Raw genomic sequence first — 23,789 nt, 5'->3', positions numbered from 1 at the left:
GTAGGGATGGGGGGAGGAAGCCCTGCGTTCAGGCAGCCCACCAGACCCATCCAGATTGCCTTCCGTCGGTCTCGGAGGAAGCGCGCCGTGCGGATGTGCTTGGAGTTTGACAGGAAGCTTGCGGCATGAGTTTGTCGTTCTGCCGCGCTGGGAATTGGCGCCGAGAGTGGAGCCGAGTCCTACAGAGCACGCATCCTGGCTCGGGGGGCATCGCCCCTTCCCGGGCTTTCCCAGGGGGAGTTGTGTGGTCACGGGCTGTAATTCCAGCAAGCCAGCGATCGAGCCTGTACGTTTGCCTCGGGCAGTTTGAATTAGCTGTTGAATTCTTGGTTCTGTGGAGCTGCCTTGTCTGAGCAGAGTGCGAGCAGGCCGCGGGGTCTGCTGGCCGTGGGGGAAGACGTCGCCGTCCTGCAAAGCCTCCGGCCTGGGGAGAGAGGGAGGAGGGAGGCTGTGCAGTTGCTGTAGTCAGATACTGCTCGATTTTTGACTTTGAATGTTTTCTTACAGCTTCAAGGAGTTCTCTTTCAATAAAAACAAAAGACCTTCAGTGTTTTTCTTTTAAGCTCATTTTCCCTACTTGTTTTTAACTTCGTATATTTACTGCGGGGCCAGTATGGTTACTGTTTAGTTTTGTGGGGGCCAAAAGATTAATTTCACTTCTTGTACGTCGTCTTGATTTTCAAGAGCTAGCAAAAAGCTGTAGTGGTTTGGTTTCGAGGATGAGAAAGGATTTCACAGCTTCAGGAACTTTCATCTCTTATTTTTTTGGAAGAAGTTGTTTGCAAACACTACTGTGAAGTCTTTGTTTAGTGTTGTTTTATTTTCATTATTTCTTTATTTATTCAGAGCTTTGGTAACTCCAGACAGAAACGGTGTCGCTTGTAGCAGCTTTCTTTTGGTGGCTTTGAAATTCTTGCTTGTCTGCTGCTTGGTTGTTTATTTTTTTTGAGGAGCTCAGACTTGTTTTTTTTTAACTGGAGTTTGCAATCAAGAACAAAACAGCATTCAGTAGAGCTCGTGAGAGGTGTTTTACAAAGAAGTTGTTTCTGCTGTTTAGCAAGAACATATTTATGGCAGTGTTTTGGCTGTGCGTGCAAAGCGGTCTGTGAGCTTCTTATTTTAGGTGTGCTTGCTCACTTGTAGAAGATTTGCCTGTCGGAGGATGTTTGTCTAGCGACGTGGCTTTAAGCATTCTGGGCACAAAGACTGAGCACTACAAGAGCTTTCACTTCAGAAGGTGTTCCCTCTGTTTCAGGAGCTGTCACCCACCCTCTCTTCAGGGCTGAATCCTCTCCAGACAGACCTGCTGCTGAGTTTTGGTGGCAGCGTGGAGGGGGGGTTCCTGCCTGCCGTCTCTGCCAGCGCTCGGGGGTGGCTGCGCCCCACGGGGCTGTGCTCTCGGTGCCTCTTCTGGGGAGGAAACACCGGCAAAGCCGCCAGGTCCCTCGGCTTTCTCCTGGCTCAGGTTCCCGAGCCGTTCCTGCTGCTGGGCGAGAAGCCTGTAAACAGGACTAATGCTCTGCACAATGGGGTTCTGACTTGTTTCAGCTTCTTAGCTGCTCTGACCCCTCGTGAAACAGGGGCTTCATTGTCCCGAGCAACTCAGACAGGGAGTCCTCTGCCTCGAGCGGCGTGCGATGCAGAGAGAGGCTTCTTTTCTTGTTGCTCTATTTCCATGGAAAGTCTGGACTCCGCGCTGTCTTTAGCTCCTTTGTCTCTTGCTGGGAGAGGTCAACTTATCCCAAGTGTTCAGCTGCCCTCCTGGTTAAAATTGATCCTCTGACACCATCTCTACCAGCAGAGAAAGGAATGGGTAACCTCTTCGAAAACTCAATTCTGTCTCTCTTCTTTCCCGGGGAATCCGAGCACCTCAATTTCTCTGGACCCTTTTTTCCTCATCCCTTTTCCCTCGACCTGTATGGCGTGGAACATGTTGCGAAACTCCGCAGTGACAGGGAGAACTCTGAAGCCTGGCCGAGGAACAAGCAGGAACAGTGCACTTCTGGTTGCACGAGAGCAGTTTTTCTGATCCCCTGCAGCAGATGTGTATAAATTCCGCGAATCGAATCTGTGCAGCAGCTGCGGGGGAGCAGTACACAGTCCATGGCCACAGAACGAGTCTCTTAGAATCGGACTGCTGCCTTAGCTGCGACACCCAGGCTCTCCTGCGGCTTTGGAGGAGGCCAGGCCGGGTTCTGGATTCAGTGGTGGTGGGGAATGGCCGTGAGTGACTGGGACCTCGGGTCCCAGCTTCCCGCTCTGCGTCCCGGCCTGCGCCTCCCCGCCCTTGTCTGTGTCCCTCGTTGTGCGCTGCGGAAGCTGGTAATGAAGACGTTCTTCTGTTTCTGCTGCCTGAAAATGAGACATTGTCTGTGGGAAGCTCCCACAGCGTACGATGAGAAGATGGGGCTTAAGGAGTGAGTTTCTTGCTCGTTCCGGCCCGTCCTAACTCACTGAGGTTTAGTAACACCCCTAGGAGTACAGGATGCCATGACTGCTGGGCTGTTCCATATAAAAACGCTAAGCGGGGAACCGTGGGGACCTTTGGGCCCTGCTCTTGTTTTTCAGTGTTTGCAAAGTCTCGCTGCACATCTCCTTCAGTTTAGTTTCAGATGCAGAAGTCAGCCAAAAATGGTGATTCCTGCTTCTCCATCTCTTGCGTCCTTGCTGCTTACTCAGTGAGTAATCGGGCTGCAGAGCGAATCGGTTCGGATCGCGGGTGTGCTGGAAAAGCGGCCCCTTCGCCCGCCCGCTCACCCAAGCCGAGCAGACGATTTGCCATGGGGTCAGTAAGCTGCGCTATCACGTCCCGCGGCAAGATAAGTAGAGCCAGTGCCGCGTGGAAGCAAGGAGGGGCCCCGCTCCTTCCCTTTTGGGCTGAAACTAAACGGATTGGGGACAGCGTGGAAGTTGTGATTTCAGACTGGGTTAGCCTGATCTAAGTGCTGGCTGCAGCACTGCTTTTCCCCATCTCCCTTGGTTGTGTCAGCGTAACCACTGCACGCGTGGCTGGATCAGCAAGCCGATTCCTCTGAAAATTCTTATTTTAATTGGTTTCTTTTCAGCCAGATCCGCTCCTTGCCCTTTTTGGCCACGTGTTTGTACAAATCCTGGTCCTGACATAAGGGCGTGGGCAGGGGACTGGGGACTGGGTGAGGCCACCTCCTTGAGCTGCACTTGACGTTTAATCCAGCATAAAGTAACGATCGATTTACAGCTCCAGAAACTTGCCCCGACTGTGGGCATATCGCTCCTCCGTCCGTGCAGCGGGGTAACAGCTCCCTACCTGCAAAGTGTGCTTAACGTTTGTGCAGATCGCCGTGTTTCTAAAATAGCTTCCAGCTGAGTGTCTCAGAATAGTAACTCTTTGAAGCTTCTCCTGTTTCCCTTGCTGGAAAAGCATACAATGGCAAGTTTGGATTAGATTTAAAAGTTTTTCTTCCCTTCTCAGCTCTGTTTATGTTCCCTCTCTGCCTTGCTGATTGCTCATCCTTTCTTCAGCCTCTGTTATGACAGGCTGTGTGAGCAGGGAGAAGAGATTTCCTTTCCCTTCCAAGTTCCCCACAGCAGTTCTGCTCGAGTCTTTCCCTTTACCACAAAATGTCGTGAAGTCATTCAAAGAATGTCGTGTGCTAAAGATATAGCATAAAAATAGGAGGTGGGTAATGACTGTGTCACATCACTTGTGCTTTTTTTTCCCCATTTATGTTCATTCTCGCTGCAAATGGAACCAGAGCCACGCAAACCGGATGGCTGGGGACAGCCTCCCTTGATTGGCTCGTGCTAAAATCCCTGCTCTCTCCTCTGTGCTAGGGTTCTGGAGCACTCGGACACTTTGAAGTACGTTTTTAGATCTTCATAGAGCTAACAAAGTAGAAACAGCAACTGGAGTGAGAACAGCTTCGGTGGTTTTGATGTTTCAGTTAGAGGAGCTCGAGTCCCTGAGGTTACATGCTTGTACTGTTTAGGAATCTGGTAAGCTTTTTTTTCTGCTCATAGAAATGCAGCTTTTTCTTGGAGCAGCCAGTAATTATTCTGAATTTACATGGGAAATTTATCTAAGGATAAACTACAAGCTGAGGATCCCAGTGAACTTGTGGGAGGCCCCAGGAGGCAGCCTGCAGTGTTAGTTCCCGACTCCTTTTCCCTGCGGCGGTGTGCCTCTGCGCCGTGAACAACTTTAGTTTGAGTTATTTAAATGAGGCTGGGGCAGTTGGAAGACTTCAAAAGCAGTTTGGCATGGCACTTTTCACCGTGTTCCTGTTGTGTGCGAGTTCAGTGTCGAAGGCTTTGCGGGGCACTGCTGAGTGTGTCTGGCAGCAGGCGCTGGAGTGTAGCTGGAGTTCTTGTTCTTTTTACTGCTCATTGCAATTGTTTAAACCTCTAACGTTTTGCAAATGATGTAAAGAACGTTGAAAAAAGTAAATGCCGCTCCAGGGAATGAACTTTCTGAATGACACTTTGCATGGGGAACTGTGCTTTAAATGGCTTAGCTATAAATCAAACTGTATGGGGTCTCCTGGAATAAAGCGATGCCGTGTTTTTGTCGCAAAACTGAGCTGGCAGACAGAATTAGCCCGTGTCTGACTAGATCCCTGAAGGACCTTGCTTTATTTCCATCCTTGAAGAGCAAGGTGAGCAGAGAACTTCACCCCCTGCTGTAGGGAAGTTTGCGGTGGCTCGGGGACTGTGTTTAGGTTGGGTTTTTCTAATAGCAGGAGAGGGCAAAGAAAGCTAGAAGTAGAAAAGGTCACGGGCAGGAGGGCTGTAAGTGATTTGCTGGTGTAGGGGGTTTAGTACTCCCTTGTTCTGCCCTATTTCATGGGTCTAAACAAGCTCGAGGCTTCTCGATTAAAAGATTTCTTTTTAGGTTGGAGCCACTAACTTGAACTGGATCATCAGACAAGGGGGCCTGAGGCTAACTGCACATCCCCTGGTTTTCCTGCCAGGTAATGGGGTTCTTGGTTGTCTCCAGCAAACGAACCCTTTGGGGCAGAGGGAGTGAGACGCCTGGGGAGAGCTCTGCCGGGCTGCAGCTCTGCCTCCTGCTCCTTTCACGTGGGAGACGTTTCTTGGGCTGCGTAGGTCTGGCTAGGCAGCGTGAGACACAGCTGGAACCATTCTGCCTGGCTGCGAGCAGCTCCGGCAGTGAGACAGGATCCCTGCAGAGAGCTGGAGCGCGGGGGGAGGGAGCGAAATGCCATTTCAGCCACGTCATGAAATCTCTTATCAGCGGCCAGCTCAGGGCTGTGGGTGGGTGAGCGATGCTGGCCACAAGAAGCTGCCTCCGACTTCTGCTGTGAAACGTGAGGAGCTCGGAGCTGTCAGGCAGGCCAGGCCGCGTGGAGCTTGGGATGAATTTGTCAGTCAGGTTCTCAGAACCCGAAACTTGGCGTGTTCAGGCCGCCCTGCTGGTGCTTACTCTGAGGTTTGCCGCTTGGCTGTCCTGAGCGGGTCCCTTGGGCAGTGCCTCACAAGCACAGCTGCTCTGGCATGCTGCTCCTGTGCTGCTTAATTGCTTAAATCTGGCGCCTCCAGCACCTTCTGCCTCGGGATGGTGCTTGGAAGCCGTGGCTATGTGAGTCAGAGACAAAAGCTGTTAGGTTACCCTTCGTTTTCCTCTAAGTTACGGCTCAACTTGCTGGATGCCAATTTGCCGTCGGACACGAGGGAGCACGCTACATGAACAGCTCACCGGGGCACTGCTTGTCGCGTGAAATGCAGCCCTGCTTGGGCCGGCTGGGGTCCCCCGATGGCATTGCCTGGCTCTGGGAAATGTCCTTTATGAGGTGGCACAGCCGGCACGATGCGAGGTGCTGGGCGCTGCCTTCTGCGCACCGCTGTCGCTCACCGCGACCCCGTCCTCGCACCGCGGACTGGGGAGGAGGGCTGGAGAGAAGGGGCTGGGGAGGAAGCTTTATGTAATTCTTGGCTGGCTTCTGAGTAATTGTTTTAATGAAATGGAATGCGGTGTATTCTGCGCTGCTTGGCAGAAACAGCCTTTTTTTGTATTTGCTATTTTGGGGGGGAAGCAGTTGAAGTTAGTCTGTTTTCCAGCTGCTTTAAGCAGTTCAGCTTGGGTTTGCCACAGAGATGGGAGTAGAATATTGCTCTCAGCGAGGGGACAGTTGCCCTGGTGTGTGTGTGTGTCCTCGTGCGTGTGTAATTTAGTGTGTAAGTGACTGAGCCTGGTCCCTCTGTGCGGTGTGAACACCGCTGTGGTTCTGAAGAGGGATCAGCTCAATTTCAAAGTGCCCAATAGTGACGTGTAGGTACCTGTGCTTACAAAATACGTATGCGTCTAGGACCTTGATAGGGAAAAGAATCAAATTTCTACTGTGCCCTAGCTCAGGGTACGGCAGGAATGTGATGAGTTGAGACAAGGAAGTCAACTTAATTTTCAGCGAGGCAGAAATGCAGGAGCTGGGAATCATGACTTCTGTAAATGAGTGCAAAATACCCTCCCCAGTTCTCTCGGAACGGTTGGGTGACTTGTATCTTAGGATTAGTGGAGGGCCAATTAGGGATCACGCTGAAAAACCTTTTTCAGAAAGTAATTTGAAGAGGGATTCATTTCACGTACCTATGAAGGGAAGTTTATTCTCATGCTGCTTCTATTTCAGTATTGCTGGCATTTCCATTTTTGGTCAGTGCTGGAGAAGGGTCTCTTTTACTCATCTTCTGCCTCTCAAAATCTACTTTCTACTCTGCCTTTATCAGTTTTTTATTGCGGTTTTCTGTAGTCATGAGTTCTCTTGTGAGTAAAGCAGCCTTCCGTTGGTAGGATGAAGTGTTTCTTTGGCTAATAAATTCTGGGCAGAACACTGAGATGGAGAAGCTGTCGGGCATTTGTTTGCTTTGTTAATGCTGCTTCTGGTAAAAATAAATCCTTGGTATTTCTCTTGCAGGTGGCGAAACAAGCAAGATTCTAGTAACTGTTACTTCTGTCCTGATGGCAGAGGATAGGTGGAAGGATAGGTTGCCTATCTTCTCACAGCAGGAAGAGAGGGGGAGCCTCAGACAGATTCTCTAGCTCTTCTCAGTTCACTGGTTAAAATATATTCTAGTTCTAAAAATGTTAGTTTTCTGTCTGGCTTTAACAATTTCTTTTCTTTCTGTGGCTCTTGGGCACGGCATTGTGAAACTCCTAAGCCACATTCCTCTGCCCATGCTGAAAAAATGCAGAGCCGTGGAGCTGTCAAGTCATCAGCGAGCTCCATCACGTTGCCACCCACATCTTCTCCCAAAGTAACTGGGGGGCAGTTCCCACATTCATTTCTACAACACTGTCCTCCTTCCGTTCATTCCCAGAGGCTGCTGTTGAAATAAAAAAGAAGCTGTTTTAATTAGATTGTCAGCCATGTGCTCATGGCACCCTTGTACTCTGCGGTCTTTTCTAGGGGTTCTTTCAAAGATGTTGCTTGCCCACTCTGTAATTACTTGGATTATCTTGAGGTTTTAGGAGAATGCTCATTAGATTGAAAGCTTCATTTTAAAACTTTCTACCTATTATAGTTATAAGTGGTACTAAGATCAACATGACTGAAAAATGTTAAATATTTTGTTGTCATTTCCCCTTGCCCTGCTCTGTGAGTTTACATTGGGCTTTTGGCAGTGCTTTGTGTAAAGTCAGTTCCTGATGATGACTTACACTTTTTGGCTCACAAAGAGGTCGGCGTTGCCTCCAAGTCTGCTCCCACTCTGTTGCAGAGAGCCCTTACAGAAACGAAAACTTTTTTAAAAAGAGAGGTCCACCATTTTGAGAGCATTTTCTTGGTAATTGAATTTTTAAAAAGCCAGTTAAACCAGATGCCATATTTGACAAGAAACACTAATTTCTTAAGAAAAGGGGAGCATCTTCCCTCAAAATAGTTGGCAAGTCAAGCCAACAAGTCTTTTTAACTCATCTTAATTTATATCTCCATACACTAAGCTTTTACTTGGCATCCTCAGTATCTGATATTTGCTAGGACTTTGTTTCGTCTTATAGGCATGGGCTTTTCCAACTTGACACAGGTTGTTTTTTAAGGGTAGATCTGCATCTGTTGGACTTTCTTTGCATTCATGTTCATGGGAGATACGCTTGCTACCTACTAAGGGAAAGTTGTTGGAGTGTATGCAGAAATATTCTCTGGAAGGGCTAAGATCTGTCAAGCCTGCGTTATGGCCTCCCATTTCAGAGCCTTCAGGTTAGGTGTGTCTCAATAAGGCTGTACTAAACAGGGATAAGATTGCAGTGTCTCTTCAGTGTCCCCGTTCCGAACTGCTGGCCTCCTCCTTTTGGTAGCCGGGGGTTCTGTATTTCGTGGGCAGAATTTGTGCTTCTTGTGCTTGTAATTAATTCAGAATTCGTTCTTATATTTCTTTCCTTCATTTCATCATCTTTATGTGTGGCTCAAATTTTCTAATTGGCACTTTGCCTGGAAGAGTCTATATTCAGATCTGTTTATGCTGCTTGGATAGGGTTTCCACAGTTTAAAAGATGCTTTTTTTTTTTTTTTTTCCTCCGTTAAGCTTCATGCCTGTTCTTGCATGACCATGCAAATCTTATCCTTCCCTTTATTGGTTATGGGGTCCACATGGTTTCCTGTTTCAGTTACTTAAAAAAAAAAAAGAGGGATAATTAAGTTAGAACGTGCAAGCTCTGACAGTATTTTGTCTCTGGCAGCGTCCAACACCATTACATATGCTGATGGATCTGGTCATAGTGATCTTTAGCTGAATGAGATGCTGGCTCTGAAGTGAGTCCTGCAGGCACTTGAGCCTGGCTCGGTGTTGTGGCCTAGTGCCCCTGGAGGGGGGTGGCCTTACCTCCCTCATTTTATGCCTTCCATCTCCTGCATCCTCTGGCTCTTTGGACATACCCCTTCCTTTTTGCTGACCCCTGTGCTTATCTCACTTTCTTAACTCAGAAAGTCTTTCTTTTTTTTTTTTTTTTTGGGGGGGGGAGGTGTATATTCTGTTAAATTGGTTCATGGAGGGGTCTTGTAAAAGCCAGAGCCAAGAGAGGTAAGTGGCAGCAGCACATGTCTGGAAGAGGGAGCGAAACCTCTCCATTTTTGGCAGTGGCGAGCTGTTAATTTGCCGTTCTGCATCCTGTGAAACTGTATCCTCAGCTCTGGTGCTCACTGTCCAGTGGAACTATTGTTCTCTGTTCCCATGTAAGCCCTGATGTAACATGTTTTTCTTCCCCAGATGAGTAGAATCAGCAGTTCCCAAATTATGATCTGCGAGCGGTAAGTGCTCCACAGCTGTTGGAAGGTGTCCTTTTAAATAGTCAAATTTACAAATTTGTCATTTCTACCTGAGGGCCCTGAAGTGCAAGCAAATGAGGGTTGCCGTTGCCTGCAGATTTGGAAGCCACTGCCTTTTTCAAGCTCTTCTGATGTGCCAACACGTATGGCACGGGGCTAATGCTTAGAACCTGCTGAGAAGAGTTATCTGCTACCAGATTGGCATATATTGTCACTTCAGTGCTGCTTGTAACAATGCTGAGTTCAAGTCAGATCCGACTGCTTACAGGTATGCAAATCTCAACCAAACACAGTCCACCTGGGGCTTTTAAAAAACGCATTTAAAAATGTCCACCCTCATTTCAGTGGGTGTGTGGAGAGTTGCTGGGAAGCGGCTGGGTGCCACACACCTCTGCACTCGGTGGTTTCCTCCAGGTCCTGTAGTCTGGGGCTGAGCAGTGTCCAGCACATGACTGAAGGGAGTTTGTTTCCCTCTTGCCTGCTGTCTTTGCACAGTTCCCCAGAAAGACCTGAGAACAGTTTGCCCAGTCTGGTTACATCCTTTCTGAAGGAGGAAAGGTTTTCTGCTGGCGGAGACATACACGTGCTGCCAGGGAAGAAGAAGGATAGGTAGAGGGAACCTTTCCTTTCCCTGCACGGGGAGGGCAAATTGACTTTTGCCAAGATATTCACTATATGGCATCCACCTGGTGTGTCTGGCTTGAAGAGAGCAGCTTGGCTGGGGGTGGCAGCACTGCAGGCTACGATAAATTTCCCAATGCTCTGATGCTCTTACTGCCCACTGGGACTCGTTCCCACAAGCATTTGCCTGACTGAACAGCCACAGGACTAGAAGTCCCTGAGCTTCTCCTCCTTCCCTTTGCCAGAGCTGTACTTTAAAATCTGGTTTCCTGAGGTTTCTGTACCCATCCTTGGACTCCCTGCTCTCTTTAATGGAGGCCTCCCTTGTACTGGACTTGGTAGATGTTTGTAAAATGGCCGTGTGCGCTGCGTTTGACCTACTGATCCTTGTGGAGTAGCTGCCTGCTGATGTAGCAGGAAGGGTCTGGTTCCTCAGATAGCTGGCTTGGCTGAGCCCCTCTTCCTGTCAGAGTACAAGGGACTTGGTATTTTGATCAGAGGCTTGGCCCTGGGAAATTGTCCCTGAGGGGTCAGCTCAGTGGCTGCTTGTTTGGTTTTCATGAATATTTTTTTTGTTTTGGCAGAGGAGAGCAGATCTTGTTGGATTTTTTTTTTTAATGTTGTTCCCTGTTTCTAGAAACTTTCTGAAGGAAACCAGCCGCGAATAAAAATTCTTAGGACATGTATGGGGAGGCTTTACTTGCCCTTTTTTGCATGCAGCAGGGTAGACAGAGGGCTAAAGGTTAGTGCACTGGCAGTTCATTTTTCTTATTTTTTTTTTCCCACCCGAGATGTTGGCTGCAACCCAGGCCGGGTCAGAACTGAACTGGTAGTACCTACTTAGTCACTTGTGTAAGACACGTACACTCGTTCCAGTCTCTTCCCACCGAAGGAGGGCAGGGTGCCACTTCGCTCTTGTTCAGCCCGAGCGGGGCCGTGTTGTAGCAGAGCTCATGTCCTTCAGCTCTGACTGAGCCAGCTCGCCTCCCTCGCAGGGACAGCTAGGGCAGTACTGGCCGTGTGCTAATGCCTTCGTCTGGGACTTGCTGGGAATGCCTGAGGATCTGTTTGCTCCCAGGCAGAGATCAGAAATAGATCTTGCACAAGAAGAGCCACGCTAGGAGAGGACTGTCAGGCTGTGCTTACCCTGCTTGGAGACCAAAGCTGTTTCCAATTTGGTACTTGAGAGATGGAGACTCTCTAATTTGTGCAGATCGTTGCTTCTTTTAATCGTTCTTAGGGCTAACTATAACAACCTGTAGGAACACGGGTTTATTTGCTTCTGAAAGGAGAGGATTCTGACAAAAGACTCGGTAGCAGGTGGGGCTCATCACAGGCTGCGGAATCAGGCTGAGAAATTCCAACTTAAGTATTTTTAGTTCGGGCCTGAAGGGCAGCCTTGCTTTCTATTCTGATATAACACGGACTTGCCGTGTTATGTTGGGCTGTTAGCTGCTGCGTATCACTTCTCCGTTTCTGCAGGGCAGATGACTTTCCTGCTGTCGAGGGGATTTGGGCGTTGTGGTAAGGATCCTGCTTTGCTGAGCCCCGTTGGAATTCGGGTGCTGTGGCTGCAGGCTTTGTTGCTGGTAGTTGCTGCAGGTCACAGCCTGTTCTATCAGATGGAGGCACTCGGAGGCTTAGGTTTAAGGTGTGGAGCTATCAACTGCTGCGACTGAGAAATGTGGCTGAAAATGGCCTCCAGGTCTGCCTTGAGCGCCTTAACTTGTGGGTAGGACGATCGTCTGAGGGCTGTAGTGTTTCAGTCAGGAGCAGCTGAATCACTGGAGGTCACAAGCTCAAACGCTGAGTAAAATCTGGCTAAATCTCTGAAGTGTTTCACGTACTGCAGAAATCTCTTGTGCAATCTCCAGCTTCTCTGCTCAGTAAGCCAGAGCCTGGCTTTGTGCTCCGAGGCAGCGTGCAAGCGACGAGATGAGCTCTGCCCCCTGCTTTTGTGCGCTGGTCACAGGATGTGCCGGAGCTGTGACTCGCAAACTTTCCAAACTTTTCCTCAAGATTGTTCGTAGAGCAGTGGAAGAATTTTTTGACCGAGCTTATCCATGTTTGGTAATCATTTCCTGTTGCTCGGGACTCGGATTGAGAGTGCAGGGAATCGGGGAGGAACCACGCGAGGGATTATTTTCTCTTTTAGCTTCACCCAACTGGGGTTGTCTGCGAGCTGCTGTGCAGAGGCATCCAAGGCTTGTGTAGCTGGGGATCTGGTGTGCCCAGCAGCCTTTGGTAGCTGTGAAACTGAAAACATTCATCTGCCTAGTGGGTCGGAGCATGAATTTAGTCCGAGGCACCAGGCCTTAACAAAGGGTGTTTTTTCCCGGGACGAGCTCGGTTTGCTGCTCAGGACTGTAAATTCAAACAGAGGGAAGTAAATATAAGATGGCTCCTTTCACTTCAAGTGTGGGGAAAACCACGCTATTAAAAAGAGGATGCTGTATACGACAGGAAATAGCTCTTCCCTCCCACCCTCCCCAGAAAGTTCTGGAAATGAGCAATAAATAGGAGGACACACCTTTGGGTGGGAGCAGCTCTGAAACCGGAGATGTCGCAGCGTTGCTGGTAGGCTCGAGCACTCTTCTCTGGAGGCAGTACGTGAGGAACACAGCGGGCAGCTCAGGCTGGGTTTGTATGGCCCTGTGTAGCTGTAGGTGTCCTTAAATCCTCTGAGCCAGTAAGAGCTTGTTGCTCCCGGTGTTTCTGTTGAGAGCTTCCTACTGAGGTAGCCCCAGCCACGGAGTGGACAGCTTGGGATAGTTTAAAGGATTTGGAAAGGCTTCCCTTTGGTGGCATTTTGACTGGAATAGGTTCTGTTCCAGGGACATCCAGGATTCACAAAGCCATATTTCCTTCTGGATGTTGGTCTGGTAACCTTCCTGAGCCTTCTTTTTCAGGAGCATCGAGTACATCCCTTCGGAAGGGAGATACTTAAATCCCAAATCACTTCCAGAGGGAGGATGCTCAACAAACACATACTGAGGAATATTTCCCTCTGATCGTTATGTGCCTTGTGAGACTTGACTACTGTCAGCACACGCGTGATCTGCCTGGTTCCACTGAAGTATAGCCTTAGCATTTTCAGGGGGTTAAAAAGTTTTAAGGGTAAGTCTGGTTTGTGTGAAGTGAAAACCTCTACAAAGTGTTTGCTAATGACAGAGATGATGTGAGGCGCCCTTCTGAGCTGTTCTGAGATAGCAGAAAGGGCGTGGAGATTTTTCTAGGGAAGCTGGAGGAAGGCAGAATGACTGTGCATTCCTCTGGTAGGTGGTGGTTCGCTTCCCCCAGCCCGAGCTGGGGTCTAATTGAGCGTTCGAGAGCTAAATGGAAAAATTCTGGTCCTACAGGAAAATCTTTTGTGGTTCCTTCACACTGCTTGGACTTTAGGCGTTGTTTCATCCAGGAAGCCGTGCTGACTCAGATCTTTGAGGCAGTTGCAGCGTCCGCCTGTCAGCCTGCGTGCTGCGATGACGATGCCGTGCCCTGCGGGCCTGGTTAAGAGCAGGTCACCTTCCTGCCATCACCTTCCTGCCAACCTGGGGAGCGAGCGGAGCCAGCGCTGGGAGGATTTCCCCGCCTGTCACATCAGCGATGGCAAGAGGTGGATGGGAGCTGCTCCCTCAAGGAAGCGGCTCTGGTTCCCTGGGACTTGCGGTGTCAGCTGCTCCCTGCAGCCTCTGCCCGTGTCCTTGGAAGCCTCGCTGCTCGGTCACACAGGAATTAGCTGCCCCTCGTGATGCTGGCAGCGTCACGCCTCCAGCCTGCTGACAACTGCCCCGTGGCTGAGGTTACGGGGCAGTTAGGCGTTTCAGTGAAATGTTCCTGTGAATTGGAAAGGAAGTGGCGTGGCCGGTTCCAGGAAGGATCTCGCAGCGACCTTTCTGTTTTCCCAGCAAACGCACAGACAGCTCTCCTGCCCGCGCCCCTCAGAGGGATGCTGTGGAAGGTCTAAGCTCACTTACTGCCTTCTCTTAGCATTCTGAGTTGGCTTTTCATCAAAGTTTTATGGTATGGAGTAGTGTGTGTCAAAAGCTGCCCCTTAAGCTGGGTGGCCCGTTTGAGGTGTGCAGCACAGCCCCGGTACCTGCACGGTGTTGGCAGCCCTGCTGGTTGAACCGTATGGCCCTGGGGCTGCAAGGCCGGAATAAAATGTCAGCGTGGGCTCAGGGGAAAGTTGCTGGTAGTAGTGAGGGATGGCTCCAGAACTTAAGAGTGGTGGAGTTTGCCTGAATGTTCCCTTTTCAGGCTGTGGCTTTTGCGGTCTGCATCAGAGGCGCAGAACAATCATGGGAATGGGACAGGAGGATGGGCGGCTTCTTTCAGCTGATGGCGGGACGGGGCTGGATGTCACTTCGTGTCCTGGCCTGAGCTTCGGAGGTGGAGGTCCAGGGTTTCCTGTCCCAGGCAGAAGTTTTAGTCTGACAGTCTAGAGAAGGGCTGAATTCTGGCATTGCTCTCTTTAGGCAGCTCTTAGGAAATGTTTTAAGTCGTAGAGTGGCTGGGGCTACGCTTCCAAGAAATGTAGTGAATCTATCTAAAAAGAATAACTTTCTCAGAGTTACTAAGCTGGAATAATTTCGGAAGCGTCTGGCTTTCAGCACAGCGAGCTCCGGGAGCAGCGTGGGGCTGCGTGCTGGGGAAGTGGCGATGGCTGGGCCCTTCCCTCCGCCGGCAGCGTGTGCAGGTGGCAGCTCTGCAGAAAGTGCGGCCGGAGCACTCGCAGGGTTCAAACCTCATCCCTAAATGCGTGGCGAGCAGTAACAGATGCCCAGGTACCGAAATCCCCTTGAACTGGCCGTGCTTGCGTGCTCCTACCGCCCTGTGCTGGGGCGGTGAGGAGCAGTTAGCTGGCCACAAGCCCTGGAATAAAGTTTTCTGCTTGGGTCTCAGCGGTTGGGGCAGGAAGCCACAGTCATTGCTGCAGCTGACGGCGTAGACCACATCCCAGGGCAGTGTCTTGTCTGGCTTTAAACGTCTGCTGCTGGTGGTCGGAGCTGGCTGCGTGGGCTGCTGGGCTGGGGCAAGCTACCTGCTCTGCCTGCCCCTGCTCGAGTCACGGGGTGTGGAGGGCTTCGGGGCGGCTGTGCCACCAGGTGACGTTGAAAGCAGGGATCACGAGATGAGCTCTTGTGGCGGTTGTCTCTGCAGCCTGGCGGAGCTGGGCACGACAGCTAGATGGATGCCTTGTTTTGTCCACAGTTCGGGAAGTCAGGGCTCCAAGCACATAGCTTTGCGTGTTCTGAGAGGGTGGTGTTTCAGAGAACAGGGGAGCTTTGGGGGTTTTGGTGCCTATTGTCTCCTGCCAGAGCTGGCCACGCCGTGTGTCACTACTAGTCCCGGCATTCCTCTTTGGGAGCAACGCACCTGGGACCCGAGGCACGGCTTCCACTGCTCCCTTGATGAGGAGAGTGCAAGGCTTTGAGTAAACCTCCGTCGCTGGCATGCATTCAGACATGGCTGAGTGGTTTTTTTTTTTGACCGTGTCACTGTAACTGCCTCTGGGCAGGTCCACACAGTGTGAAGTAAAAATGCCACTGGCTGCTCTGCACTGGCAAATGACTTAGCTTTGTCTTGAATTGTTCTGCCCTACCCAACAATATGTCCCTGTGCCACCAGAGAGCTGTTACGCGTCCTGTGTTCCGACCACCTTCTCAGTGTTACGCCTAAATTTTGGAAAGCTTTTAAATGTCTCCTTCTCAAAATGTTTTCGAGAGGAAGCCATCCTGTTTTACACGCTTCCTATTTATGTAAGCCCGTGAACTTTGGGATTTTAAGAGCATCTATTGACGCTTCCAGATTTTCAGGTCTGACTCTGAATGTAGTCTTGGATTTTATTGCTTTTGTAGTTCCTGATCTTTTTGGCATTTTAAAACATTGGCTAGGATATAATGCCGTAAGAACCCGTTAGTACATTTCTTATACCTGGAAGCTAAAGCCTGCATTCGCCTGTTCATGGATTTCCTATTTCTGTTAATTCTGTTTCGTTGCTTTCTGGGGCTCCCCCCCCCTTCCAGACTCGAGCTCAAAGGCAGTGAGAAGTCCTGCAGCAAGGCTCCAGCAAGTCTTCGGGATGCAGCTCTTTGAGCACTGCAAATGTTTCTTCTGAAAGGCTGCTTAATAGGATAAATATACCCAAGCTCCCCATTCCTCTGCAGTTACTCACAATGTAAAACTGGCTTGCCAAGGGTTGGGTTACCGCCCTGAGCTGTCTCCCTGCATGCGAGCTGGGGGAGAGAAGACTCATTTCAGCCTAATGAGATTTTAAAAGTTTGCATTCAAGGATTTTGTGAGGAGCCTGCTGAGTGAGTTTGAGAGCTCAGGGCTCGGTTCTGAGTGTGCAGCTCCCCCCATTCTTTTAGGGCAGCAGCAGCAATCAGAGATCTGGAGTCAGCATCTTAGAGCTGTTAAGAAAAAGTGGCTGGAGGACGGCATGTCATTCTGCAAATGAGGGGTCTGCAATTTGTCCTGTGCCAAGTGAGACTCGGTTATCACCTCATTTAGACCAGTCCTTGCAGCTCTTTTGCTTTCTATTTGCCAGCTCACTGGCAAACCTGCTGCTGCCTAAGGCAGGAGAGCCTGGAGCGGCTCTGGTTATTTGGATACGCAGGGGCGTGGAGAAAAGCAGGAGAGATGCAGACACCTGTCCCTGCGGCTGCACAGAGGAAGTACTGCACTTTGTGCTCAGACATCTCACCCTGTGCCCGTGCCCGGGCTGTCGGGGTGCCCTGACAGCGTGGTGGAGCCGCGAGGGGAGGCGGCGCGCTGTGGCTGGACGCTGAAGGCATGTGCTCTGCGCGGTGGCTGCTGGAGCCGGGATCCTGCAGCCACCGTTCGCTTTCCAGATGTCCCGTGCGAGAAGCGGAGCCCCAGGCAGCGTGCGGTTTGGGTGTGCAGATGTGGCTTTCAGCTGCTGAGAACAAACGGCTGATATCTGCGGCATTTGAGGTATCCTGCCTCAGCCATGCTTCCATTTCCTTCCCAGCAGAAGATGAGCTCTAGAAGAAAATGTGACCGCCACCGTTTTGATCTGCTTGCTGCATTGACAGTGCTCTGACTTGCTGTGTCAGCATGGCTTGATAGCTCAGCCTCGGCTCTCGGGAGAGAGGAGCTCCACATGGAAACCGGAGGGAGTTTGCTCTCCTGGCACTAACGCTGTCATCTTCGTGCTGAGCATGCTGAGTTACGCCGGACACTCAGTAGCAGAAGGCTTCTCCTTAATAGACCAAAGCAAATTTATGTTGATAGTTCTCTCTCACGTCTAATTTTGTAGCTTCAGGAAAGTTAGCAAGTAGCTGGCAAATTGGCTGCGAGTGAAGTGCATGCAGTGGTGTGTGCTTCTGACTGCCGACGCCTTTGAGCTGGCGGTTTGGTTTTTTACACTTAGTGCTCTGCAGGTTGGTATGAGTGTCACTGGGTGGTGAGAACAAGTAGGATGGATGGCCTCCCTTTCAAAAATAAAAATCCTACGCCGCTGATGAACGCAGTGGCAAACAATTTACTGCTCAAGGTAAAATTAGTGTTAAATGCTGCTTGTTGCTGACTGGCAAATGTGAGTTGCCGATGCCTTGTCACGGAGGTTTTTCCAGAACTAGTTCGTGGTGTGTTCTGCTTCACTGCTCGCTTAAACTGTGGGAGCATTTGTGATGTGCACGGGGACAGGGGAGAGAACAAAGAGCACGCTCTGATGTGCATGGGAAGATGCATGTAAATATGTTTTTTAATAACTTCACTCAATTGAAGGGGGCCAAGTGCAGCTCAGACTTACAGAAAAGGGGGCTGCTGTGAGCATCGGTACAAAGGGTCCCCATGTTATCTGTCCCTGTTCCTACCTCTGAACGGCGTTGTGCTCCTGCTCTGGCATCGCTGCTGTGTATCAGACAGAGCTGGGACGTGGGAAGCTGGGAATGCGCTCCCACGGCTGCACACGAGGCTGCTCCTGGGGACGGCGAGTGCTGGCACGCGGCAGAGGAGCCCCGGGAATGCCGAGGAGCTGCGCCTCTGGCCGAGGAGATAGCGCAGGAATGTGCGCTGGGTGCTCGGGGGGTGATCGCTCCTTTCGGTGCAGCTTGTCCTGCTGAGTGGGACTTCCCCACGGTGTTGGCCTGCGCTTGCATCTTGCTGATCCCCTTCGTAAGAAGGGATTCCTCGAAGTGGTTCAGTGTGTGGACGGCAGCTCCCTTTTCCTCTGTCCTCTAACCCTACAGACAGCTGCGCTGTGGTGAGCACTGAGAGCTAAAAGCGAAATGTCCCAGGCAAAATGACTGGCAGGGCTTCGGCAGGCGCTGGAAGCGACGCAGTCGGCATTAAGTGCCCCTCGTCTGTACCTAATGCACATGCAGAGCTGTGCGGGGGATTTGGAGGCCAGAATCCCGAGAACCCTGTACTTAATAATGATTTTTTGCAGAAGGGGAGGAGGGCTGAGCTAACGTGCCCAGACTTCAGATACCTGGGAGTGCTGTGGAGTAGGAAAGGCACCAAGCGTGGAGTCTTGAACTGTCCCTCCTCCGCAGAAAAATCAGTACAGAAGAGCCACTTGAACGTGAAGGCAGCCGTCCTCCCGTGCTGGGGAGGATGTGGGTTGAGCAGCCCTCGGCCTGAGTGTGCTTTCACTTGAGCACGGCGCTTGGGTGGCTCCGCGGAGGGGGGAGGAGGAGGAGGACTGATTCTGTGCTGCAGCATCGCCGGGTGCTCGGCCGGGTACCGGGGCACTGCAGCATGTGGACGATGCCGAGCGGGAGTGTTGGGGCTGGTGGTGTTTTGACGCATATCCCTCGTTTTTCCCCGCCCTGCAGCACTCTTTTAACATAGCGTAAAACACAACTTTCTCTGCGCCCAGGCCGTGCTGGCAGTTAGGCTGAGCCCTCTGCACTCCAGTAACCAGATTATTGTGCCGTTCCGCTCCGTCCGCGTGCCTGCGAGTTGACCTTTGTGCCTGCGGGTTGCGTTGGAGCCCGTTTGGGGCAGCGGTGAAGCTGCGGCGGGTGCTGTGTGGTCACTGCTCGAGTGCTGGGCGGTGGCCCCCGAGGTGCCGCAGCGTGTGCTGGGGAGGTGCAGCACACGGGGTTTTGTGCCCCTGCAGTAGGGCCAGGCCCCTGCCTGTAGGGCTGACCACGCGAGGTGGGGTCGGTGCCAAGCTGGCCCTTGCTGCCCGGTTTCATCGCTCCGTCCTTGTGAGGATGTGGTGGTGCCCTCTGACGGCTGCCGCTGCGCCACCGGGCTGCCTCCCGCCCTCGGCTGGCGGACCCAGCCCGCTGCTGGGGGCTGAGCGGGGCTGCCGGGTGCTTTACACCTCCTGCAACGCTGCGCCGCAGGAGCCACCGTGGGAGGGACCGGTTCATTCCCCAGGAAATCGATAGAGCCTTTACTATTTCTGCTGAAGAACTGAGTATTTCTATTTAAGGAGCAGGCACCGCAGTGACGGCGCTGCGCAAGGCACGGCTCCTTTGTTACACCTCATCGGGTGAGGGCTGTCTGGTCCCGGTGGTCCTTTTGTGAAAGCCAGAAGGGAGCAACGGGCCTTTATTCCACTAATTAAAAAAAAAAAAAAAAACTCCCTTCTTTGCCCCCTTCCCTTCTCTCCCGTTACGTTCCGATAGCCTTATAAAGGTGAGCGGATCCCAAACGAGTGCCCGGTGCTTTGGGACATGATGCTGGGTGGGCATCAAAACGTTGATCCCCTCGATGTTAATCCCCCCGGCTGGTTTGGAACGTGGCCGGGGACGAGCTTCCCGGCGTGGCGAGGTGGCTCCGGGCGGGTTGGCGTGAGCAAGGGCATGGGGCAAGGCCCCGTGCTGTGGGGAAACTGGCGTCTGCTGGGGCCGTGTGCTCCTGCCTCGGGCCCAGCTGGGAAGTTGAGGCAGTTGGAGTAAGCCAGCGATTCCTTCCCCAGCCTTTTCTCCTCCCTCCGCTTCCTGTTCCTCGCTCTGCCTTGTTTGCTCAAGTCTGGAAGGGGGAGGGCATGGGGGAAGTTAATCATTAACTGCGATGTCTTCTCCTTAACTCCTTCGCAGCCTGGGGCGCGGGGCTCCTGGCAGCTCCAGACCCCTCTTCTGCAGGCTTGGCGGAGTGAAAAGCTCCATTTAGCTGAACTCCTCTGTGCCCTCAGGAAAAAGCAGCGGGTTTCTTGGGTTTCTGTCCAGTGGCTCACTCGGCAGAGGTGCTGGCCCGAGGAGGCGAATTTTGCGGTGAGATGGTTACGTCCGTCTGCCCCGCAGCGAGGGCTGGGGCTGGAGGGTGGCAAAGAGATTTGGGGTCCCCCTTGGAGGGCTGGAGGAACCGTCCGCCCTCACGGGATTTTTACTTCCTGGTGGAGTTTGATTTGCCTCTGCCATTGGCGGGGAGCAGCACAAACCCCACCTTCCTGGGTAGCCCTGCTCTGGAGCTGTGTGCACCAAACCTCCCGTCGCAGGACCTGCCCGCTCCAAGGAATCGCGGCTCCTTGGTCCCCGTGAGGTATGTGCCTTCCCCTGGGGAGTCCACCAGCCCCTCTTTCGCTTAAAAAGAAGCCTAAACTCATTTTTCCCCAGCTGCAGCAAGCTTGTATCCCGTCAGAGAATCCGATTCTGGGGTATTTTGGTCCCCCTAGGAGGATGCCGTGGCTTAAATGCTTTGGAGCGTCTTTCTGGCTAAACGACTGGTGCACAGAGTTAATTTAACGCAGGATTTAATTTGCTGCTGGCTGCATTATGTTCTCTGAGGGCAGGACTGCTGCTTTTCTCTCTTTTCCCTTTTATGACGCTTCGGTTGGTGGAAGAGAGTGAGTGTAAAAGCAGCACCTTCCTCATCTTGTAACGCGATAACGCCGTCCTCCATTTGACCCTCGAGCGTGTTTTCTGAAGGGCTGCCCAGTGCCTTGGCTGCTGTGGGCTGCTCTGCTCGGAAGGGGCTTGGAGCTGGCAGGTGCCTGCCATTAGGGCCAGCGTGCCCTGCAGCTTGTCGGGTGCCTCCGGATCCCTGCAGCCCCCTGTGACCCTGGCTGGGTCCCCAGCCGTGGTCCTCAGCCCCAAAACCTGAGTGTCGAGGCGCCTGTTGTGCACGGGAGGAGAAAGGCAGGCCCTGCTCACCTGAAGGGCACGAAGGCAGCGGGGTCTGGCACCGAGTAGAGGGAGGTTCGGTGCCAGTAAGGGGGCTTCCAAGGGCTTCTCCTCCCAAAAGTTTCCCAAAGTTTTCTTCCTGGCGTCTGGCTGAATCGCACATCTCCCACGGGTGCCGCCAGGTGTGTCCTGATGCCCTTGTCCCGGAGGGCACCCATGTCCCTAGCGGGCCGGCTCCTCCCTAAGCAGCCCTGCAGAGGTGTGCTCCTGCCTGCGGGCACCCGGCCAGCCGGGCTTTCTGCCGAAAACGTGCACGGTGCAGACCTGCAGTCACTCGCGGGAGTTTCCCCGCAGGGTGGCTCACAGGGCGGACGCCCCACGAGCTGGGATTTGCTGAGAGTCACAGCAGAGGAGCGCGGGGCGCACAACGGGCAAAGGAGAGTGTGGGGGGAGAAACCCAGAGAGGTGGGTTGTCTCGTCCCGTCGGCGAGGGGGGAGTGTTTTCCCTGCTCTGAGGTTTCCGAGAGGTGCTAACCTTGTGACGTGGGTTCCTCTGCCTGGCACCAGCGCCGGTGTTTTTAGCGGATGGAAGGTTTTTTCTCTTCTCTTCAGGAATTTGCGAGCAGGCTCCACCCAGCGAGCTGAGAATTGTTTCCAGGAGAACAAACTGCGTTTACCTGGCAGGCTCTGGAAACCAGTTAACTGTTTGTGCGATGTACTGAGGGGGATTTTTGTTAGGAAAGCCGAAGAACGTAGTCCTGCTGCCGCGCCGATGGGCTAATTTGAAAGTTGCGTGCTTCTTGCAGTGCCTGAAACTCTGGAGAAAACCCCTCCCGAGATCTTGTTTCCTGCAGAAAGCAGTGCCTGCGGCCACGTGAAATGACTCGGTGATGATGTGGGGCCTGTAATTAGCCTGTGTCAATATCCTGTTGCGGGTCAGTCTCTAGGCAGGTTCCTCCTAGGCTGCTCTTCTGCAGGGCGCAGACAGACTGCGGGTCCTTCGTGTTGGGTGGCTTCCCGTTTAAGACAAAAATCTGAGGCTGACTGAGTTTTTTCTGGTTGCTCTGTTCCCCTTGATGTTTTTCTTTGTACCAGAAGCCCTGAACTGCAGCAGTGTTTCACAGTGCCTTTAATAGATCACCCTAGATGAAAACTCTTCCCAAAGACCTTCTGATGTGGACATCCTGAATAACGAGGCGAAAGAGAAAAAGCTGTTGTCCAGGATTTTCACTTTTTTTTTCTTCCTTCCTGCAGACGCCTTACTGGCAGACCTGGAATCCACCACCTCACATATCTCCAAGCGGCCAGTGTTTCTAACGGAGGAAACGCCGTACTCCTATCCAACTGGAAACCACACGTACCAGGAGATCGCTGTGCCGCCTCCAGTGCCCCCGCCGCCTTCCAGCGAGGCCCTAAATGGCACTGTGATCGACCCCTTGGACCAGTGGCAGCCCAACGTATCCAGATACGTCCACCAGCAAGTAAGTGAGCACGTGCCCATGGAGATGGGGAAGGTGCCTGCGTGTTTGGTTGCTGCAGTCCTCTCAGGGACACAGATGAGGGGAAGGAATAGCGAGACGTGAGGATGAGGTTGGATAAGCACAGAGTGGGGAAATGGGGGGAGGTGGAGGTTTTTAATAGAGCTAACCAGTCGGAACAAATGGCGAAGAAGAACTCAAAACCCATTGTCGTTTCAGCAGTGGTAGTGTGGTGACATTAGTGTTAGTCATCCGTCTTGCAGACTGGGGGTTTCCAGCGCAGATCTGCAACTCGTAGGCAAGTCTGAGGCAAGTGAGGAGCGGTTGTCCCTGGTGCAGCTCCTCTCCTGGAGGCTGGCTTGGCTGCGTAACAGACAATTGTTGTGCTGCTGGGCTTTCTCCTGCGGTGTGTGGGGTTGCGGCGCAGTGCGTGTACTTGTGTGGCGTTCTCTGTTTCTAACGCAAATCTCATTTCCGCAGCCTCAGTCCCAGTCGCCTATATACAGCTCTAGTGCCAAAAGCTCCAGTGCCTCTGTTCCTAGGGACGGGCTCAGCTCTCCTTCTCCTCGTGCCAGTGAAGAGGAACACGTCTACAGGTATCTTGTCCCTGTTAAGAGAGAAGCCTGACTCACAGCTCGAGCTGCCTTCTGTAACTGGAAACAAACGCTCTGCTCCTTGTATATGTTCTGTTGCCCAGTGTTGGGTTTTGTTACCTTGTTTGTAAGGGGCTGCGTTACCTTTCGTACCTGCTTCAAGGGTTAATGTGGGCCTTTAGTTTGCTCAGCTGTAGGAGAGGTTAAGGATCCATCAGACAGGACTGGATCTGGATTGGGTTGAAGGATACAATCCAGGGACAAGTGCCAAATCCAGCCCCAAAAGTTCTTGAGGAGGTGGGTGGCCTTTGAGTCGGTTGCCTCAGGGAACTCAGTTACCCGTCACCTGGCAGGATGCACGATGATTTGAATTTTCATGTAAATTTACATTTTCTAACAATGGCTTTAGAGCTTCCCTGTCACTACTACCGACTACTTACTGTTTTATACTCACAAAGACAGCTCAGAGGTTGGCGGGGCAGCCTCTATGGTAGGCCTGCACGTTCTGCTGACACGGGGCTGAGAGGGGAAGAGGCAGTCAGAACTTCGTCTCTGCTGGCCCCACGCAACGCGCTCTGTCCCCAGTGCCTTTTTATGGTGGCGTTTCACTGGTGTCATGCCCTAACCATGCCTAGCTCTTCCTACTGAGCAGAAAGTTGCTTGCAACCAGAACTGCTTTTGGATAGAGCCAGGCGTAACCAGGGATGGCCCAACAGAGGCAGTAACTGCAGTTTTTCAGAGGGCTGCGTGCAATTAGTACAAAATGAAGATAATTAGGGCCCTGAATCCTTCTGTAAA

At 52.0% G+C, this 23,789-nt stretch overlaps 1 protein-coding gene across 19 annotated transcripts in view; it reads left to right on the top strand.

Moving 5' to 3' along the window:
* The window catches only part of PXN (paxillin), a 48,856-nt gene that overhangs the window by 7,351 nt on the left and 17,716 nt on the right, over nucleotides 1–23,789 (top strand). For 4 of the 19 annotated variants that reach the window (XM_040576574.1, XM_040576575.1, XM_040576578.1 and 1 more), the window contains 2 exons: nucleotides 22,175–22,401; nucleotides 22,879–22,994. In XM_040576574.1, the coding sequence (XP_040432508.1) occupies nucleotides 22,175–22,401; nucleotides 22,879–22,994 (343 nt within the window). The other 15 variants (XM_040576579.1, XM_040576584.1, XM_040576582.1 and 12 more) reach the window with 15 other exon arrangements.

The sequence above is a fragment of the Cygnus olor genome, chromosome 17 (assembly GCF_009769625.2).
Source record: "Cygnus olor isolate bCygOlo1 chromosome 17, bCygOlo1.pri.v2, whole genome shotgun sequence".
NCBI lineage: Eukaryota > Metazoa > Chordata > Aves > Anseriformes > Anatidae > Cygnus > Cygnus olor.
Note: the sequence above shows the minus strand (reverse complement) of the source record. Positions and strands in the feature narration are given on the sequence as shown.